This window comes from Struthio camelus, chromosome 9, assembly GCF_040807025.1.
Source record: "Struthio camelus isolate bStrCam1 chromosome 9, bStrCam1.hap1, whole genome shotgun sequence".
Classification (NCBI taxonomy): domain Eukaryota; kingdom Metazoa; phylum Chordata; class Aves; order Struthioniformes; family Struthionidae; genus Struthio; species Struthio camelus.
This window is the reverse complement of record NC_090950.1, coordinates 5,476,133-5,492,222: the sequence shown is the minus strand read 5'-3', so window position 1 is coordinate 5,492,222 and position 16,090 is coordinate 5,476,133. Positions and strand designations below refer to the sequence as shown.

The window sequence follows — 16,090 nt, the reverse complement described above, 5'->3', positions numbered from 1 at the left end:
GCTCAAAGGCGGGCGGCGGGGAGGGGGAGGCAGGGCCGTGCCGCAACCGCCGCTCCGGAGCCGCCGCCGCCGCGGGGCCCTGTCAGCGCCGCCGCCGCCCGCCCGGCACCTGCCCCCGCGGGCCTCCCCCCCTCCCCAAAACGGCCCCGAGCGCCGCCGCGGGGTAGCGCCACACCTACCCGCGGGGGCAGCGCCCCGTCGTGCCATGCCGCCGCCGCCGCTCCCGCCGCCGGCCGCGCACTGCCGCCCGCCCCGGCCGGCCGGCCGGCCCCTTCCGCGCCGCGCCGCACCGCGCCCCGCCCCGCCGAGCGCGGCGGCGGCGGCGCTCAGCTCGAGGCCCGGCTCGGAGCGGAGCGGGAGGCCACGGCCGCCGCGATGGCGCTGCCCGCGGTGTGGGGAAGGGTGGGAGGTGTGAGGGGAAGGGGGGGGGGGAAGGACCCCGCGCGCGCCCGCCGCGCGTGCCCGCCCCGCCCCCCACCCGCGCCGGCCGCCGCGCCCCGCCCCAACGGCCGCGCCCCGCCCCAACGGCCGCGCCCCGCCCTAACGGCCGCGCCCCCTCGGCTCTGAGGCGACCGCGGCGTGAGGCGGCGGCCGGCCAGGTCCGGCTTCAGCCCCGAGGCGTCCTGGGGACAAGCAATGCTGGCGGGTCCTTGACCGTGTTCTGGGCTGCAGCCGGGCTCGGCGGGGTTGTGGTTCACCGCACGGCGTCTCTGGAGGGGGGGAAGGGTGGTTTTTGTTTTTCCTCAGCCGCTCGTGAAGTTCGGCGGGTAGGTTGCCTCGCTTGTTGGCTTTGGCAGGTTTGCAGCCCTCTTGGGCGTTAAGGCCGTTAGCGTCCTCCAGCAAAACAGCGTGATGGGCGCCTCCAGGAAAAGGTAAAAAGTGAGAGGGAGGACAGCCAAAGTGCAATGGGAGGGGGAAGGCGGCTGCCAGACCACTGTAGCTAGGCCTGGAGCGGGCCTTACATTGACAGAGCATGTTTTGTTGCATTGCAGGTTGTTTTTTTGTGCTGCAATTATCAGACGTGAAACTGAGGGAGAAGGTGCCCAGAGGCACAAAAACATCGAGTTGCAGGTGAGTCTTGTGATTCAAGCTCTCAGCTGGACGCATTTGATTTGTCCTTCACACCTCACTTACAAACACACCTCCTTCACAAACTTTCCACCACTTCTCCCTTATACCTCTCTTCTCAGCTACTCCATCTCTCCCCAAAAGTTAGCTACAGATGTTTCCCACTGGCTCTCTTCTGCTGCTCCTCCTCATTTTAGCATCTCCTTGGGAGCCAGGAAGCACTTGGCAGGAAAAGTCACCAAAAGCTTCTCTCATTCCATTTTCAGAGGTGAGGGAAGCAACCCAGTCGTCCTCAGCCAGGATGCCTTTCATTCTTCATTCCCCTGGAGAGAAAAACTGAACTACTTCCACGGCTATACATTATCGCAGTCAGATCAGGAAAAAAACCTTACTGATTGGACTGGGCAGGCAACAGCCAAAAGGCCAAATACCTCCCACCAGAACAATCCACTGATCCAAGCCTGTTTCTTGAGACTCTCCCTCCCTTCATGGCCTCACGATTGTTTCCCCTGTCACGAAGGACAGGATGTGCGTTCAATCACTTCAGAGAAGTGCAGGTCCCCTGTTGTAGGACTGCGCATCCAGTCACATGCACAGACGTGCACAAGCACATCAGAGCAAGGGACTGGGGACCACAGAGCCCAATTAATGACCAAACGTGCGTTAGTCACGCGCTGGAAGACAGCTGCACGTCGGTCATATCACAGACCACAGCTGCCTCCACGGGGGCTTAGCGATCTGACTGCTGTGGAAAGTTCAGAGCAGATTTTCAGAGCTCAGTGAACACCCACAGTTAAATTAGGGATATGAAGACACATAATGAATAGCGTACAAATATTAAAATGCTACAACATAAAGAAAACATACAGCCTCACCTGTGCACCAGTAGGGATAAGTGGCACATGGGGTGTGCGAAACAAGCCCAGGATTTACAATTACAGTACAAGCATACCTTACCTGACTCTGGGGACAAAGCTGGCTGGGGGGGGGAGCAGTACGGCTGTCTCAGGAAGGAAAAAGTGAAGTCCTGGCCAGCTGGAAGAAGCAGAGCAAGGAGGCAGCTGCTGGCAGTCTTGGAAAGCCACCGAAGATGGCCAGAAGGTAGGATGGGATCTTCTAGAGACTCATGGGCCTCTGTTTTCCATCCCCACCCCTCCAGGAAGTCTGAGGCAAGGCAGATGCCAGGGACAGCTACACTTTCCCACAGACGGTAGAAGACCTTCCCAAGAGATGATTTGGCAAACTGAATTCTCACAGTATGCTCAGGTATGTCTCAGCAAAGTTAGTGGAAGAGCTGACTATTTCTAAGAATACTTCTGTGTGCATTTCTACTCTGAAGACCTGTGGGGATCTAAAGGCAGGGGAACTTTTCCCTTGACTTCAGCTGGTCTTGGATGAAAGCCCCAAGAAATACACAGTAATCCAACATGGTGAAATTATGAAATACGTTACAGAATACTCATATTTTCTTAGTATCAAAAGAGAAGCCGTTATGTAATACTTGCTACTGTAGGGGAACGGGAATGTCTGCTTAGTTCATGATTACAGGGTAAGTAGTAGCAAGTTAATGTTTAACTATGTTGTTGTAATTTTGTTCCATCCCTCAAGACTCTTAAAAAAAAACAGTGGAAAAAGTCTGGAGTGGTTTTATTACATGACACGCAAATACCACCCTATGATCCAATTTGCAGCCCTTCAAAATGAGGAAATTGGTGCTTTGCAAAGCAGGGCGTCTGACATTCTGTAAGTTAAAGGACAGAGGTCCGGTTTCCCCATGTCCCATATGCCGTTGTACTGGAAAAGCCACGGTCTGTTTCTGTCCTTGCTTTTTAGGAAGGTATGAGAAACAAATGCTTGAATATGCTAAAAATATGCTTGTTTGACGCTGAACTGGTGGGACAAAAGTATTACTGTAGGGCTGATGTGTCCTTTGCAAACCCATAGCCACTCTTTTATTGGCATGAGTATCATACAAAAGCATGCACAGCTACTACTCTTTCTGTACTACAACTGCTCCACTGTGGCTTAGTTTGCAGTCTTTGTGCCACACAATGAGAAACAAGTAAAGCTTCTGCAGCTTCCTGGCTGAGGCCGCGAAGCTTGCGGAAGAGGCAAAGCCAGTACTGCACTAGCTCTGGCTGTGCCCACGGAGACACGCACCTTAACGGTCTCTGCGGTGTACAGGGAGCGCGTAGAATCCCCTTACGCAGTTTACATACCCTCTGCTGGGCCCCGCTGCACAAGACATCAAAACTTCATAGAACTCTACTGCCTATTTGGAGATAGGCCTTTTTTTATTGGGGACCAGTGTGCTAGCTGCTGTACAAACACTGGGTGAAAAGATAATCCCTTTACCAAAGGGCCCAACGTTACACCCAGTTATCGGGACGCATGCTTGCAGTTGCATTTCTCAGTTTTTCCTCGCTTATTCATTGCCCTCTCGAAGGTTTCCCTCCCTGGAGGACCACCGCGTACGGCACGAGACATCCCCGCTGCAACGGCGTGCCCCGCTAGCAGCACGGTCGCTTTCAGCGCTGCGGCTCGTCCCCTCAGGCGCTCGGCGCAGCCGGGATGTGCGGCTGTGACTGCACGCGCGAGCTGTGCCCAGGCCCACGGGCAGCCGGCGCGCGAAGCCCGCGCCGCCGCCCGCAGCCGCCCCGCCGCACCGCGCAGCCCCGGGCCGCCGCCCGCCCCGCTGGCGCGCGCGCCCCGCCCCCGCGGCCCGCAGCGCGCCTGCGCGGGCTCGGCGCCGCAGGGCGGGCGGGCGCGCGGTGACGCGGAAGGCGCGCGCGGCGCCTGCGCACGGTGGAGCGGCCGCCATGAAGGTGGCGGTGGCTGGCTGCTGCCATGGCGCCCTGGACAAGATGTACGAGACGTTGGAGCTGCTGCAGCGGCGGCACAACGTGCGACCCGACCTGCTGCTCTGCTGCGGCGACTTCCAGGCCGTGCGCAACGAGGCGGACCTGCGCTGCATGGCCGTGCCCGCCAAGTACCGCCACATGCAGACCTTCCACCGGTGAGTGCCGCCGCGCCCGGCCCGGCCCGGCCCGGCCCCGCCCCGCTGCACCTGGCCCGGCCCGCCCGCTCCAGCGGTGTCCTCTCCCCGCAGGTACTACTCCGGCGAGAGGAAGGCCCCGGTGCTCACCATCTTCATCGGCGGCAACCATGAGGCGTCCAACCACCTGCAGGAGCTGCCGTACGGCGGGTGGGTGGCGCCCAACATCTACTACCTCGGTAGGGCTCGGCTGCCTGCTCCTGCCGTGCTGGCCGCGGGCGCCCCTGCCCCTGGCCCGGGCCCCGGCTGGCCCCCGTCGTGACGAGCTACCCTCCCGTCTCCCCTAGGTTACGCAGGTGTGGTGCGGTTCCGCGGTGTGAGGATCGGCGGCATCTCGGGCATCTTCAAGTCTCACGACTACCGGAAAGGTACAGTGGGGAGGCCGTGGTGGAGTGGCCCGGCGCACGAGCGGCCACAGAAGCAGCTCCCAGCCGCGGCAGGAGGCTCTGGCTCACCCCCCTCATAACTTGGGAACTGACTTCTGACACTGGAAGCCTCCCTTGGCTTTACATGTGGATTTCTGTGGCTTTCTGGAGGTGGGCGGTACTATGGTAGCTGCCTGCTGACCATGTTAGGAAGCAAACGCTCCCTTTGAGTGTTATGGTTGGGACAGTCTTGATTCTTCCTTGGCAGGGCCCTTTTAGCATCTAATGTAAGACTTCTTGGTTTTTCTTGTGTAAAACAGGCAATTTATAAGTGGGATATCATACAAATGTGCTGTCCTGAGCTGAGGCTTAGTGTCAGATTGTTTCCTCCAGATATGTGTATGTGCATTCAAGAGCCCTCCCTTGAAGGGTCTCCCTGGGTGGTCAGAGATCCGATCACAAATGTTAGGTGCTGTCAGCAAATGGTAGAAGATGATTAGTCTTTCTGATCCCCTTGACACATGGGATAACGGTTTCTTATTTGTAATTACTGTACTGTGAATGCTGTCTTTCATAAGATACTGCTTCAGAGAAGCTTTGCAGGTGGCTTTCATGCTGCAAAGTAATAAACTACTCTTCTGAGACAGTTGATGATTCTGTTTAATATATTAATGCTAATTAAATGTCATTGTCGAGCAGACAGCTTGCTTACCTGAATATTGCTCATGGGATATTAGGCTCTTTCGTAATAGTGCTAGCTACTAAAAATGTAATCCTGCTGTTCATCCTTCAGACTATGTTGGAGCTCTGCCGGATACTTATTTTTCTTGTAGACTAGATTCCCCTTGGTAAGGGAACATTTTTGCCTTTCCAGAGTCTGCGGTACCTGGGACAGTACCAGACGTGACACTCTAAGCTGCTGCTGAATCTGGCAAGCTGTGCTTTCATAGTTGGTTCTTGAAGAAACACATGAAATCATAGCATCAGTGGCCTGAGTCTGGGAGTCAGATCTGATGCAGTGCCTCATGACCTTTTTAGCTTACACCTCTTTTCAATAAACTCTTGTGACCTATGTTCTGCCTATTGACCCCTCCTATAGAGAGGTGCACTGTCCCTTCTCTAAGGTAATGCCAGTCTTTTTCTTGTTCATCATATGTTCTTTGGCTGTGCCAGTATCATGGGATGTGTGGCCATGGGAACTGGCTCAAGTAATAGCTATCTATGTCGCGTGGCTATGCAGTGAACAGCTCTCCACATACGCGATGGCATGTGGCTATGCTGGCGTAACTGTGAAGGTAAGGGCTGTGGTGAAGTAATGGGAGGTGTTATCTCACCTGAGTGGTACAAAGCCTCATTCAGGAATAAAGCACTCGAGTCTTTCTACTGAAGTTACTTGTTTCAGACAGTTCCTGAGTTTTAAGCGTTGGAGTCAAACTCCTAGCTTCCAGTTGTGGAAACAAGATTACTGTATTCTCTACATTTGGAAAAGTAAGAGAGCGACTGGAAGAAGTGTACATTGTTGTGGACACATTTTTAGAATATACTTGCTGCGTGCATGAAAGGAGTTAGCAGACTGTTGGTGTAAGCCTTCTGTAGAGGAAATGCAGCATCTCCTTCAGTGACTAGGAGCCTTGTGTTTGACGTTGCTCTAGATGTCTGTATGACCCCAAGAGGTTAGCTTGCAAACAGTGTTAGGAGGCAATTGTTGATGCAGGCAAGTATTCTTTCTTCTATGTTTCAGGCCACTTTGAGTGTCCACCTTACAACCAGCAAACAATAAGAAGTGCTTACCACGTGAGGAATATTGAAGTCTTCAAACTCAAGCAGGTTAGTGAAAATTTTAACAAAAGTAAAAAATGATTTTCATTAATTGAGAAATAGATATTAAAGCTATTCTGAACAGTATACTATTATATAGCTGAGACTCTTCTGCAACATTATATAATGTTGACAGACCCATTTATGCTGGCTGTGATTCTGCAGTTGTTCCTGCTACGTGTCTGCTCCACTGTTTTGCTTAGCAGTACAAATCTGATTCGAATCGGGCACAGGCGGCATGTGTGCGTTTTTTTTGTTGTTTTAACCTATTAAAAAACAAATCTCACAGTGTGGGAGGTGCTTCAGCTACATGCATTTGTTCTAGGTTTATGTTAGGTGTAGGAAGATGGGTGCTACCTTGTCTAACTTAAAGCCTGGTTGGTACAAAGTTAACTAGTCAAAATATGCAGAAGTTGAACCAGTAGAGTGAGCTGATGCCAAATTCCTGTGGTTAAAGCATTTTTGACCCAGGGCTAGCAGCCCAAAGGCCAGATTAACTTTACTATTGAGCCATGGACTACTCCCTGCTTTGTCACAAGGGATCACACTGTTTGTCCGAGATTGTGGTGTGAATGCATGCTTTTATAAGCATCTTGTGAATGATTCTTCAGGTTGCAGTTGTGCACTTACCTGTTCAGTAGATGCAAGGATAAAGGTTTGCTCTTCCTGTGAAGGATATGATGCGTTTTTCTGTGAGTTTCATACTAGCTGGACTCAGGTTTCTGCTAGAGGTGTGGTCTGATACAACTGATGAAAATATGCTGAATATTGAACCAAGATGTACTTGTTTCATTGAGACTGGTGCTTCCTTTGAGGAGGAGTATCACACACAGCCATTATCCCTTTTAAACAAAGCTCTTAAATTTTGTGGGGAAGATGACGACTTTGGTGTGGCAAGAACTTTCTCCACAGCTGTAATTTCAAGCGTTTATTCTGAGTGTCTGACACGTATAGAGATGTTCTGGTATCTCTTATAAGGCAGTATATATAAAGCACAGCTTGCTGTCTTGAGAAAGTGTAGCGCAGACTGTGGGGACTGGAGTCCTTTGATAACTTCAAAGGCCACCTGGAAGATTGTGCTTACTGGTGTAACTTCATTGCTTTAAAAAGTGAGGCTGTAAGTCACAGTTAGCTATCTGATCTGAGATAGAACACCTGCTGTTACACAAGTGGTATTTTGTGCTGTGTAAATTTGAAACTTGTTCTAAATATGTGTTTTACTTATATGCATTTTTGGCTTGATAGTTAAAACGTCCAATGGATATATTTATGTCACATGATTGGCCAAGGAGCATATATCACTATGGGAACAAGAAACAGCTTCTTAAAATGAAATCCTTCTTCCGTCAAGAAGTGGAGAGCAACACGCTAGGAAGCCCTGCTGCTTCAGAGCTTCTGCAGCATCTGAAACCCACCTATTGGTTTTCAGCACATCTTCATGTGAAATTTGCAGCTTTCATGCAACACCAGGTAAGGAGAAAAAAGTCAAGAAAGTATGTATCCCAAGTGCATTTAAGAATTCTAGTGCAGGTAGTCATGTCCAGAAAAGTAACTGTTCTTAATGTTTTCACTCAGTTATTAAAACTCAGCTGAGGTAAGCCCCAAGACATTAAGTAGTCTTAAGACTACTACCTTATGTAAGTAGAACAGATGTGTTAAATCAGTGGGGTGACTACCTAATCTTCAGAGACAGCACGAAATGGCTAACTGCTGAACTTGAAACTTCTTGATTTTTAAATTTATAGCAAAGGTACCCTTGTAAACGCTTTATTGGGAAAGGAGACAAGTTTTGAAGTAAAGTGATAGAGAAGGGCAGCAAGTGACTCAAAGGAAGACAGTGGGTTAACTGGAATGGGAGGGTGCCTGAAACAAAGCTTGGGAGATGAAGTTATCCAGGCTATTTAGATAAAACCAAAAAGCTCCCATAGGTTCAGACTTCTTTTGGTTGATTTAAGTTGTTCCTGAAAGTGGCATCACCTGCTACTCCTATTTGCAAGCTATTTATTTGCTAAAATGTAACTCTAGCCCTTCCTAACGCAACCAGTCTTTTTCTAATTATGTTAAAGCTTTTCTTTTGGCATCAAGGTTAAGTATGCTCAGCTGCCTTGGTTGAGGGAGACCTGTGGCTCTTGCTTAATCTTGTTAACGTCTACATCCAACTTCCTCTTAGAATGCTGCTGAAGTCTTTTCCTCTTTCTCTTCATCCCTCTGTAATATCACATGATGCTTCTCTACTTCAGAAGCTCTTTTTCTGTCTAAATCATGCCTTTAATTCTCTCTGACCATTTTAATCAAGTTATACATATTTCAATAAGTATTAATGGCAGTGTTAATGCTGCTTGTTTCCTAGGCAACCTCCAAAGAAGAGCTACCAAAAGCAACAAAATTTCTTGCTCTGGATAAATGTCTGCCTCACAGAGACTTTCTGCAGGTGATGACCACGTACAGTGTGTTTTTACTTTCTAAGTGCTTCACTTGTCTGGACTGCAAAGTGTGTGCTCAGATAAAAGCTGAGGAATGGTTCTGATAAATGGGGTATTTGGAAAGCAACTAGGAATGGTGCACGTGTGGAATGGTCTTTCTATAATATTGCCTTGAACCAAGCAGGGGTGGTGTTTGCTTATTCCTACCATCTTCTTTTGCCTTAGAACGAGTAGCTGACTTAACTGGAGAAGTAGCTCAACTTTATCCTGAACTGAATCTCCTCTCAAGCTCTTTTGACAAACGTATCTAAGAAGAAATCTAAGAAGAAAGACTGTCTTGAGGCTCTTCTGCTCCTTTCCTATACCACTTAGGGTCACGTAGGGATCTGGACTGACCGATTCAGATAGGGTTGAGTACTATAACTTGCTTTCAGTCCTGTGGATTCCAGCAGGAATTGATGCAACTTCCTAGAAGCATGGCCATACTTCCTTGTTTGGTGTATATCTTGGCTAGGAAGGGCAGCGGCTAGATCTAGGTTATGGGGATTTTCAACGGTAGGTGTCAAAGGGTGTGTCCTTATGGTATCTTCACTGATGAAGAACAATTCATAGGTCAATCTGTGGGGACTGAGAGACGGGTGAAATTTCACGTAGACAAGGTCAGGCTGAGACCCCTTGTGAAACACTGCACAGTTCTCTTTAAGAGACTGGATTTAAAGCTTGAGGTGGTCTAGAGGAGAGATACGTGTACAAGGGGAAGAGCCTTTCTTTTGCAAATGCCAGAAGGCCATTATTTAGGTTTTACTTATGGGAAGCATTAAGCCATCAGCATGCAAGGGGAAGGGAATCTGTACAAGTAAAGGACTAGAATGGATGGGTAAGGTAGGTTGCGAATGAGGCTTTAGCCTAGAAGTTAAGACAGAAGCTCCTAACCCGTGAGGAATAACATTTGGAAACAGTAAGATGGCAAAGTCTTTCCCACAGCCCAATTCATCAGCTCAAGTAATGCCTGTTTGGATTCAACAACCCATAAAGTCCCAGGCAGTCTAATGCTCCTGCCTCCTGAGGGTCAAATTAGTATGGATTATGGTAACCCCCAAAACATAGGTCAGGTTGTCTACAGTTTTTTGTCCAGGTATTGAAAGATCAAAACCAGCAGTGATCCAAAAATGTCTTGCTGTTGATGCCTGGCCTTTCGGATGTGCCTGTCGGGTATACTAGCTGTGCCTTTGCTTCAAGGTTAGGCTATTCTAATGTGCTCTGAAAAAGGCTATGTTAAGAACGTGAACCGAAGCTGGAACTGGCTTAGGAGACGATTTGCCAAGTGCAGAGCGGTGTTTATGTGCATGGCCTGCATGTGCTGCCTGCACCGCCATCTGTAAAGGTGCTAAAATTAACATCCTTTGCTTTAAGAGGGAGGTGCTGACGCAGCATATTCTTCAAAGGCTGTTGAGCGTTTTAGTAGTCTTCCTTTAAAGTAGCTTTTATTTATCAACTTAAAGGAAAGATGATTCATCATCTGTTTTTTGGGATGTGTGGTAGGATCCATTTGCCCTAGATGTCTTTGAAGTTGGGAGAGTCTGAAGGTAGACCTTTGCTATGAAAAGATATGCTGGGGTGCTGGTCTGCATTTAAAATCCTGTAGCGAAACTGGCCTGGAGGAATGCTACCTTTCTTCCTTCCACCAGCATGGTGATCCAACTTTGTAGCTCTGGTTTAAACTGTGTCTGGGACACTTTTAAAAACTACTTTAAAAGGTTAAATTGCTTTATGAATTTTTTAAAATCAGAGCTGACTAGCTCAGTTGTGGCTAATCTGAATAGGTTGAATTGGGTAAATGTCACTGAGGACAGTGATTTGGTTCATCAGCTGCTGAAAGAGTTTAAAATAATTTTATTTTATCCTCATTGCTATATTAAGAGCATGTGTTTACACAGTGGAATAACTGTGTTGCTACCAGTTCTTGATGTGCTGCTGCTTAAGAAAAGGGAATGAACTCATGGGTAGCAAATTGTTTTCTAAGTTGAGTAACTGTCCAGTATTTGTCAGCAGAAAGAGAAGGGTGTTCAGCTTTTTAATTGCTGTAAGCTAAAGTACAGAAGGGTTACAGAGGTTGCATTTTTTTTTTTTTTTTTTTACCATTGTTGACTGTCTTTCCTTATTCCATTATTGCTATAAATTTATATGTAGAGCTGCCTTGAGAGGACTTATTTGAGACCATTAGCTCGGTATACCTCAAACTTACTTAAAACTGTACCATGAAAGTAGCACTTCAAACTTTTCTTTTGACAGAAATGATAAAATAATTCACTTCATCTGTTTTGCCTTTTTTTTTCCTTAAAGATAATAGACATAGAACATGATCCTAATGCAAGTGGCTCACTTGAGTATGATGCGGAGTGGATTGCAGTCCTCAAGGCTACCAACAGTCTCATTAACGTGACTCAGAGTTCCTGGAATATGCCTGAAAATAATGGCCTCCATGCAAAGTAAGTAGGAGGCAAAGTAGAGTGAAATATGCTTTTCCTGGGCTGGAATTATGCTTATCTTATTGTTATATTTGTCTGTTCTGCAGACTGTCTACAGGACTAGACAAATGCCTTGGAAAACAAAGGGGCTGGTGACAAGAGCTGTACTCTGGAGAATAAAACTTCTTTACTGCTCTGTATGGGCAGTTACATTTTTCTAAAAAAAAAAAAAAAAAAAAAAAGTGGATATGACCATTTTGCAGTGGGGAATACGTGGCTGCAGTTATTTAAAAAAAATATGTGGATAATCTTGTCAGTTGCACTGTGAGCTGAAAATCTGGCTGGATTCCTAGATTAGGATAGTAAATGTTTATTGGGTATGTTGACATAATATACAAATCCTTAGAGGAGAGGGAAATGTCAGCATTAACCAAAGGTAACATATGTTCCTGAAAAAGCACTTGAGGAGTTTGGTATCTGTGGCTAGATGAATTCACTGTCATAAAAGTTTCTCTTTGCAGTAGGAACAGAAAATATTGCCTAACTGCACTTGTGGTAACTTCATACACTTATTTAGGTGGGATTACAGTGTGACAGAAGAAGCCATCAAAGAAGTGTTAGAAGAGCTGAATCATAACCTCAAAATTCCCTGCAACTTCACACTGACAGCTGCTTGTTATGATCCCAGTAAGCCCCAAAAACACATGGAACCAGTTCATACCATCAATCCACAGACCACTGAATTTTGTGCCCAGTTTGGCCTCACTGACATCAATGGCAGGATCCAGCAAGCGAAAGAAGAGGGCTCAGTACGTGGAGAATATGAAGAGGAGGAGGAGGAGGAGGAGATGGACAGTACTGGGTCAGCAGAGGAACCCAGCGAATATAATACAGATAATTCTGGGCTTTCATCCATTAACCCAGATGAAATAATGCTGGATGAAGAAGGTGGTGATGAGGACTTGAGTACATGTTCTGTAGATCCTTCCCCTGATCATCCTCCTGACTTCTCTGCAAGTTTTTCTGACATCAGGATCATGCCAGATTCCATGGTGGTATCATCTGATGATGCTATGGACTCCAATAACGAGGAACTGGAGAAATCTGGGGCAAATAAGCAGATGGAAGAGAAGAGCTTGAATGAGAGATCTTTAAAGCGCATTGGTTGTAATGAAAATGGGAACAGTGGCATGAAAAAAATTAAGAGAAGGAATCAAGCTATCTATGCTGCAGAGGATGAAGATAAAACAGAATAATTCATATGCTGTATAACTAAGTTCTCTCCCTACCCTTTTTATGGGACGATGGTGAGAGCTGCAGTGAACTTCTTATGCTTTTAACAGTATTTGATCTTAGTCATGTTACTTTAAGCTGCAATGGGCTGTAGGTACCTCTCGCAGGGAAGAATACTTAGCTGGATTAAACATCTAAGTTGGAAGCAACCTTTTCCAACGAAGTACCTTGTCAAAGGATTTAAAGCTTGTGTATAATCAGTTGATTTTGCTTCAATTCTTGGTTATTGGTGTATATTACTACTTCTGCAGTACAAGATTTACCATATTTCTTTAACAAGAGGAAAACTTTTAAACTAAGTCACGTTGAAGTGAGAGGATGTCTGACTTATGAGACTGAATGGTCTATTTTATTGCCTTTGTTTTTGTTTTACACCTAAGTTTTAATACCAAGTAGCGTAAGCAATGACTCTGAACTAAATTTGGAGGTAGACTTTTTGGGATAACAAAATGGCAGTAGAAGAAGAGTGAAGAATTCTTTTGTTTTTGTCTCTGGAACTGGTGATATTCCATATGCCATAGAAAAACTTAGGAATCATAAACAACAGTGCATATCCAATACTGGCTTTTAATTACAGTTCTGGCAGAAAACCTAATCTCTTAATTCCAAGCATGACAGTTTTATTGGGACCATGGAAGAAATCATCTCTTAAAAATTCACTTGTGTGCCGTGTCTCAAAACTTCAGAAACATCTCTCAAAACTAAAATGTAACTAGTTAGGATGAACAGCTTCTTACATGTGAACACCATCATTGTCTCAATCCTTACTAAGTAGGGCTATGTTCCATTTTCATATAACAGGATTGATGTTTATAAATTGCTTGAGAAAGCAATGGATACCGTTAGCCTGTTTCACTTTTCTCTGGTGAATAACTTGCCTAATTCTTATAACTTGGTCTGGAGTCTCCTAAAGCATCTTCATAAACTTCAGCTGAGGAGAACAGGAGCTGCCAGGAAACTGGTCCTCTCTGAAGCAGCAAATGTTCTTTTCACTCTTCTTGTTTGCCCCAAATTATTAGCAAGCAGACTACGCTCCTTTGGGTCTAAAAGGTTGTTAAGATGATAAAACTTGCCGAATTCATGAACATGCCAATGTTTTCAATAAGTATAGCATAGAAGTAGTCATAGTCATTAGTCTTACAGCCAAGTTCTGCAGGCAGTCTGTGCTGCACTTTCTAGGAGTCTGGATAGAGCAGGCCTTCCTCATGACTGTGCTGCTAGGTCTGCTTTTGAGACAAGAAGCAACTCCCATGTGCTCTTACCCCTCTAAGGCCTAGGCACTGTGGAGAAGATAGCATCTTTATTGGAACAGGGATTTGGACAAGGAGCCACAACTGTCACGGATTAGTGAGAATGAGCTGTAGCAGGGAAACTAATAGAACCTATTAGATCATAGGTCCAGGTCAGAATCAGTTTCAGATTCTGGCATTCATCTAGCCTCTGTTTCTCTCCTGTCAGCACTTAACTATGAAACCTAAATGCATACAAGTATTCAAGAGCTAGGAAATGCCAAAATTAAAGTTCTCCACAGTCTTGATTACCAGCTTTAGCATCCTGGGTTTTTTGTTTGTTTTTTTTTTCCAGGGAACACTATCTTGTGTATTAAATGATTAGCTGGGCTTTGTTAATACTGCTCTTGTATCTCTCTATACCTGCTCATCTGTCAGAACACTCACTGAAGAGTTGTAAGATGTGATTTAAAAAAAAAAAAAAAAAAAGTGGAAACTTAGTATAACCTTCAGCTTATCCCAAATAGCTGTGAACTGTCAGCTAGGTTACTGAAGATAGCTGAGGGATATCTTTAAGGGTCCTGGGTCTGTTCCTAAGATCTTAACTATACCTATGTTTTCGCGTGATCTGGGACTATCATGGAAATACTTTATTTCATCTTTCTGAGGGGGCAGAGGAAATTTTAAGCGTAAATTCTGGAAGGAGCCTGAATAGCCTCTGAAAAAATCTGAGCCTGATATTCAACTGTCTAATTCTACATGAACTGGAGTGGAAGATGTTGGTTATATTTGATAGACTTTTAGTCTGATTCCATATGATTTTTAAAGTAAATGTCTTTTCCTTTCTGATAAATGTATTTTGGCTCTCTAGAAAGCAGGAGGTTTTGCCAAGGTAGAATGCTGGTTTTTAAATCTTCAAAGATTTTATTTTTCTTTTAATGAAGTTTTTCAGCACCCACTGAGCAGGGTGCAGATGGTAAATGTACTTACCATAAAAAATGTTGGAGTACAACCTGTGTCTGATCTTTATAGAGTTGCTATGCTCTTTCTTTCAGTTGCATCCTCTTTGCAATTTAAAGTACCCATCTCTAACTGTGCTCTCATCCACTATGGATTTTCCCTGTCAGCAGGGTTCTCTGCTGCATGTAGAACTCAATTGCAGTACTGAATTTGAAGCCTCTCCAGTAAAGACGACCATAAATTCCAACAAGTATGTAGAAGAGTAGGAAAGGCTGATAATCAGTTCAATTGGCTCTTAAGATCCAGAGTCTTCATCCCTCTTTAAAAAGTTTTAAAAGTCTTTGCAATTTTTTGACTCTCTTTGATTTTAGTGAGAAATATCTGGAAAATGCTCATCTCCATGAGACTGTGGTACAGGCCATAATCACATTGTTCAGTATATGAGACTTGCCTTTAGTTTGAAAACGTTTTTACTGTTATCTATAAAGTGCTTGAGAAAAGTGGCTAACACAAGTATTTTGTTCAGAGCATGTTATATTAAATCTACGCAAAGAGCAACAAACTAAGAAAAGGGGTATAACTACTTTTTCTTGAGAAGTGGAATATTTTTCAAGTTAAAGCAAACATCAGCTGCTATTAAAGTTAACTTCTGAAAGCATCTTAAAACGTTTATTGTGCTCCCCTGTTATCCTCTGCAGAATCTCTGCTAACAGCTGGCAAACTTGGGTTTAACAGTTACCTTACAATAGCAAAAATGAAGACTTAAGTGAACCCTGACCTGGGGTGGTTTTACCTTCCCGCCCCCATTCAGTGCTGTCTTCAGGAGTAATGACGTCCCCACATCTCAAGGAACGAAATACAGGAGGACTAATACCAAAATATCAGCTCTTACGGAAAGCTACAGCCAAACTGGATAAATTCCTGCTTTTTCTTGAGGTTTTCACTACAACTCCCCCCCCCCCCCCCAAAACCGCAACAAGATTATGTCAGAAGAAGCCATGACTTTCCCCCAGGCCAGTCAGAGCAGAGGCAGATAAAGCGAAGCCTCGTTGCTTGTTGCAGAGCGGCGGCAGTCAGGAAGGCACCTCACCGGATTACCTGGGCCCTCGTGGAGCGAGGACGGGGGTTTAGTCAGGCTGCCGAGTGCTGGCGTTGCCCTCGGGGCCTTAGGGCCGCGCAGGAGGAGACCGAGGGGCTCCCTCGAAAGTCCCGCTGCCGTTCCTGCCCCGCGGATGAGGAAGACGGCAGCGGGGGCTGCCTCAGCTAAGAGCTCAGCCGCCGCCGCCTCCCCCAGCGAGAGGAGGAGCAGCGGCAGGGCCCCCGTTGCCGCCCAGGTGCCTTCCCGAGCGGCTCGGCGGGTAGGTAAGCTTTGCCCTGGCGCTGAGCGGCTGCGGGACCGAGGCCCCCGGCG

The 16,090-nt window shown here is 46.5% G+C and overlaps 2 protein-coding genes and 1 long non-coding RNA gene across 10 annotated transcripts in view; 2 read left to right on the top strand and 1 right to left on the bottom strand.

The window, feature by feature from the left end:
- The window catches only part of LOC104154201 (serine/threonine-protein phosphatase 2A regulatory subunit B'' subunit alpha), a 58,248-nt gene extending 54,498 nt beyond the window's left edge, over positions 1-3,750 (bottom strand). For 5 of the 7 annotated variants that reach the window (XR_011142783.1, XR_011142784.1, XM_068954118.1 and 2 more), the window contains exon 1: positions 180-263. The gene's annotated coding sequence lies outside the window, so the exon portion shown is untranslated. Of the gene's footprint in view, positions 1-179; positions 264-2,025 lie in introns of those variants that run through there. The other 2 variants (XM_068954121.1, XM_068954120.1) reach the window with 2 other exon arrangements.
- On the top strand, positions 991-3,622 carry LOC104154202 (uncharacterized). Its single transcript, XR_696401.2, has 3 exons — positions 991-1,071; positions 2,228-2,334; positions 3,515-3,622. It is a non-coding gene; the product is annotated as an uncharacterized lncRNA (long non-coding RNA).
- A 59-nt stretch (positions 3,751-3,809) lies between the features above and the next one.
- On the top strand, positions 3,810-15,345 carry DBR1 (debranching RNA lariats 1). 2 transcript variants are annotated; one of them, XM_068955242.1, is made up of 8 exons: positions 3,810-4,084; positions 4,178-4,302; positions 4,411-4,491; positions 6,230-6,315; positions 7,552-7,776; positions 8,657-8,737; positions 11,073-11,218; positions 11,775-15,345. In XM_068955242.1, exons 1-8 carry the CDS (start codon positions 3,888-3,890, stop codon positions 12,451-12,453), a joined length of 1,620 nt encoding a protein of 539 aa, XP_068811343.1. In that variant the 5' UTR covers positions 3,810-3,887; the 3' UTR covers positions 12,454-15,345. The 2 variants fall into 2 exon arrangements, with proteins under 2 accessions (XP_068811343.1, XP_068811344.1); XM_068955243.1 differs by having other exon boundaries at positions 3,822-4,084; positions 4,178-4,273.
- The last annotated feature ends 745 nt before the right edge of the window (positions 15,346-16,090 follow it).

Coding starts and splice junctions, on each gene's coding strand:
- DBR1 (XM_068955242.1), top strand. CDS start 3,888: ATGAAGGTGGCGGTGGCTGGCTGCTGCCATGGCGCCCTGGACAAGATG. Junction 8,738..11,072: donor CTCACAGAGACTTTCTGCAG/GTGATGACCACG, acceptor TTTTCCTTAAAG/ATAATAGACATAGAACATGA. Junction 11,219..11,774: donor AATAATGGCCTCCATGCAAA/GTAAGTAGGAGG, acceptor ACACTTATTTAG/GTGGGATTACAGTGTGACAG.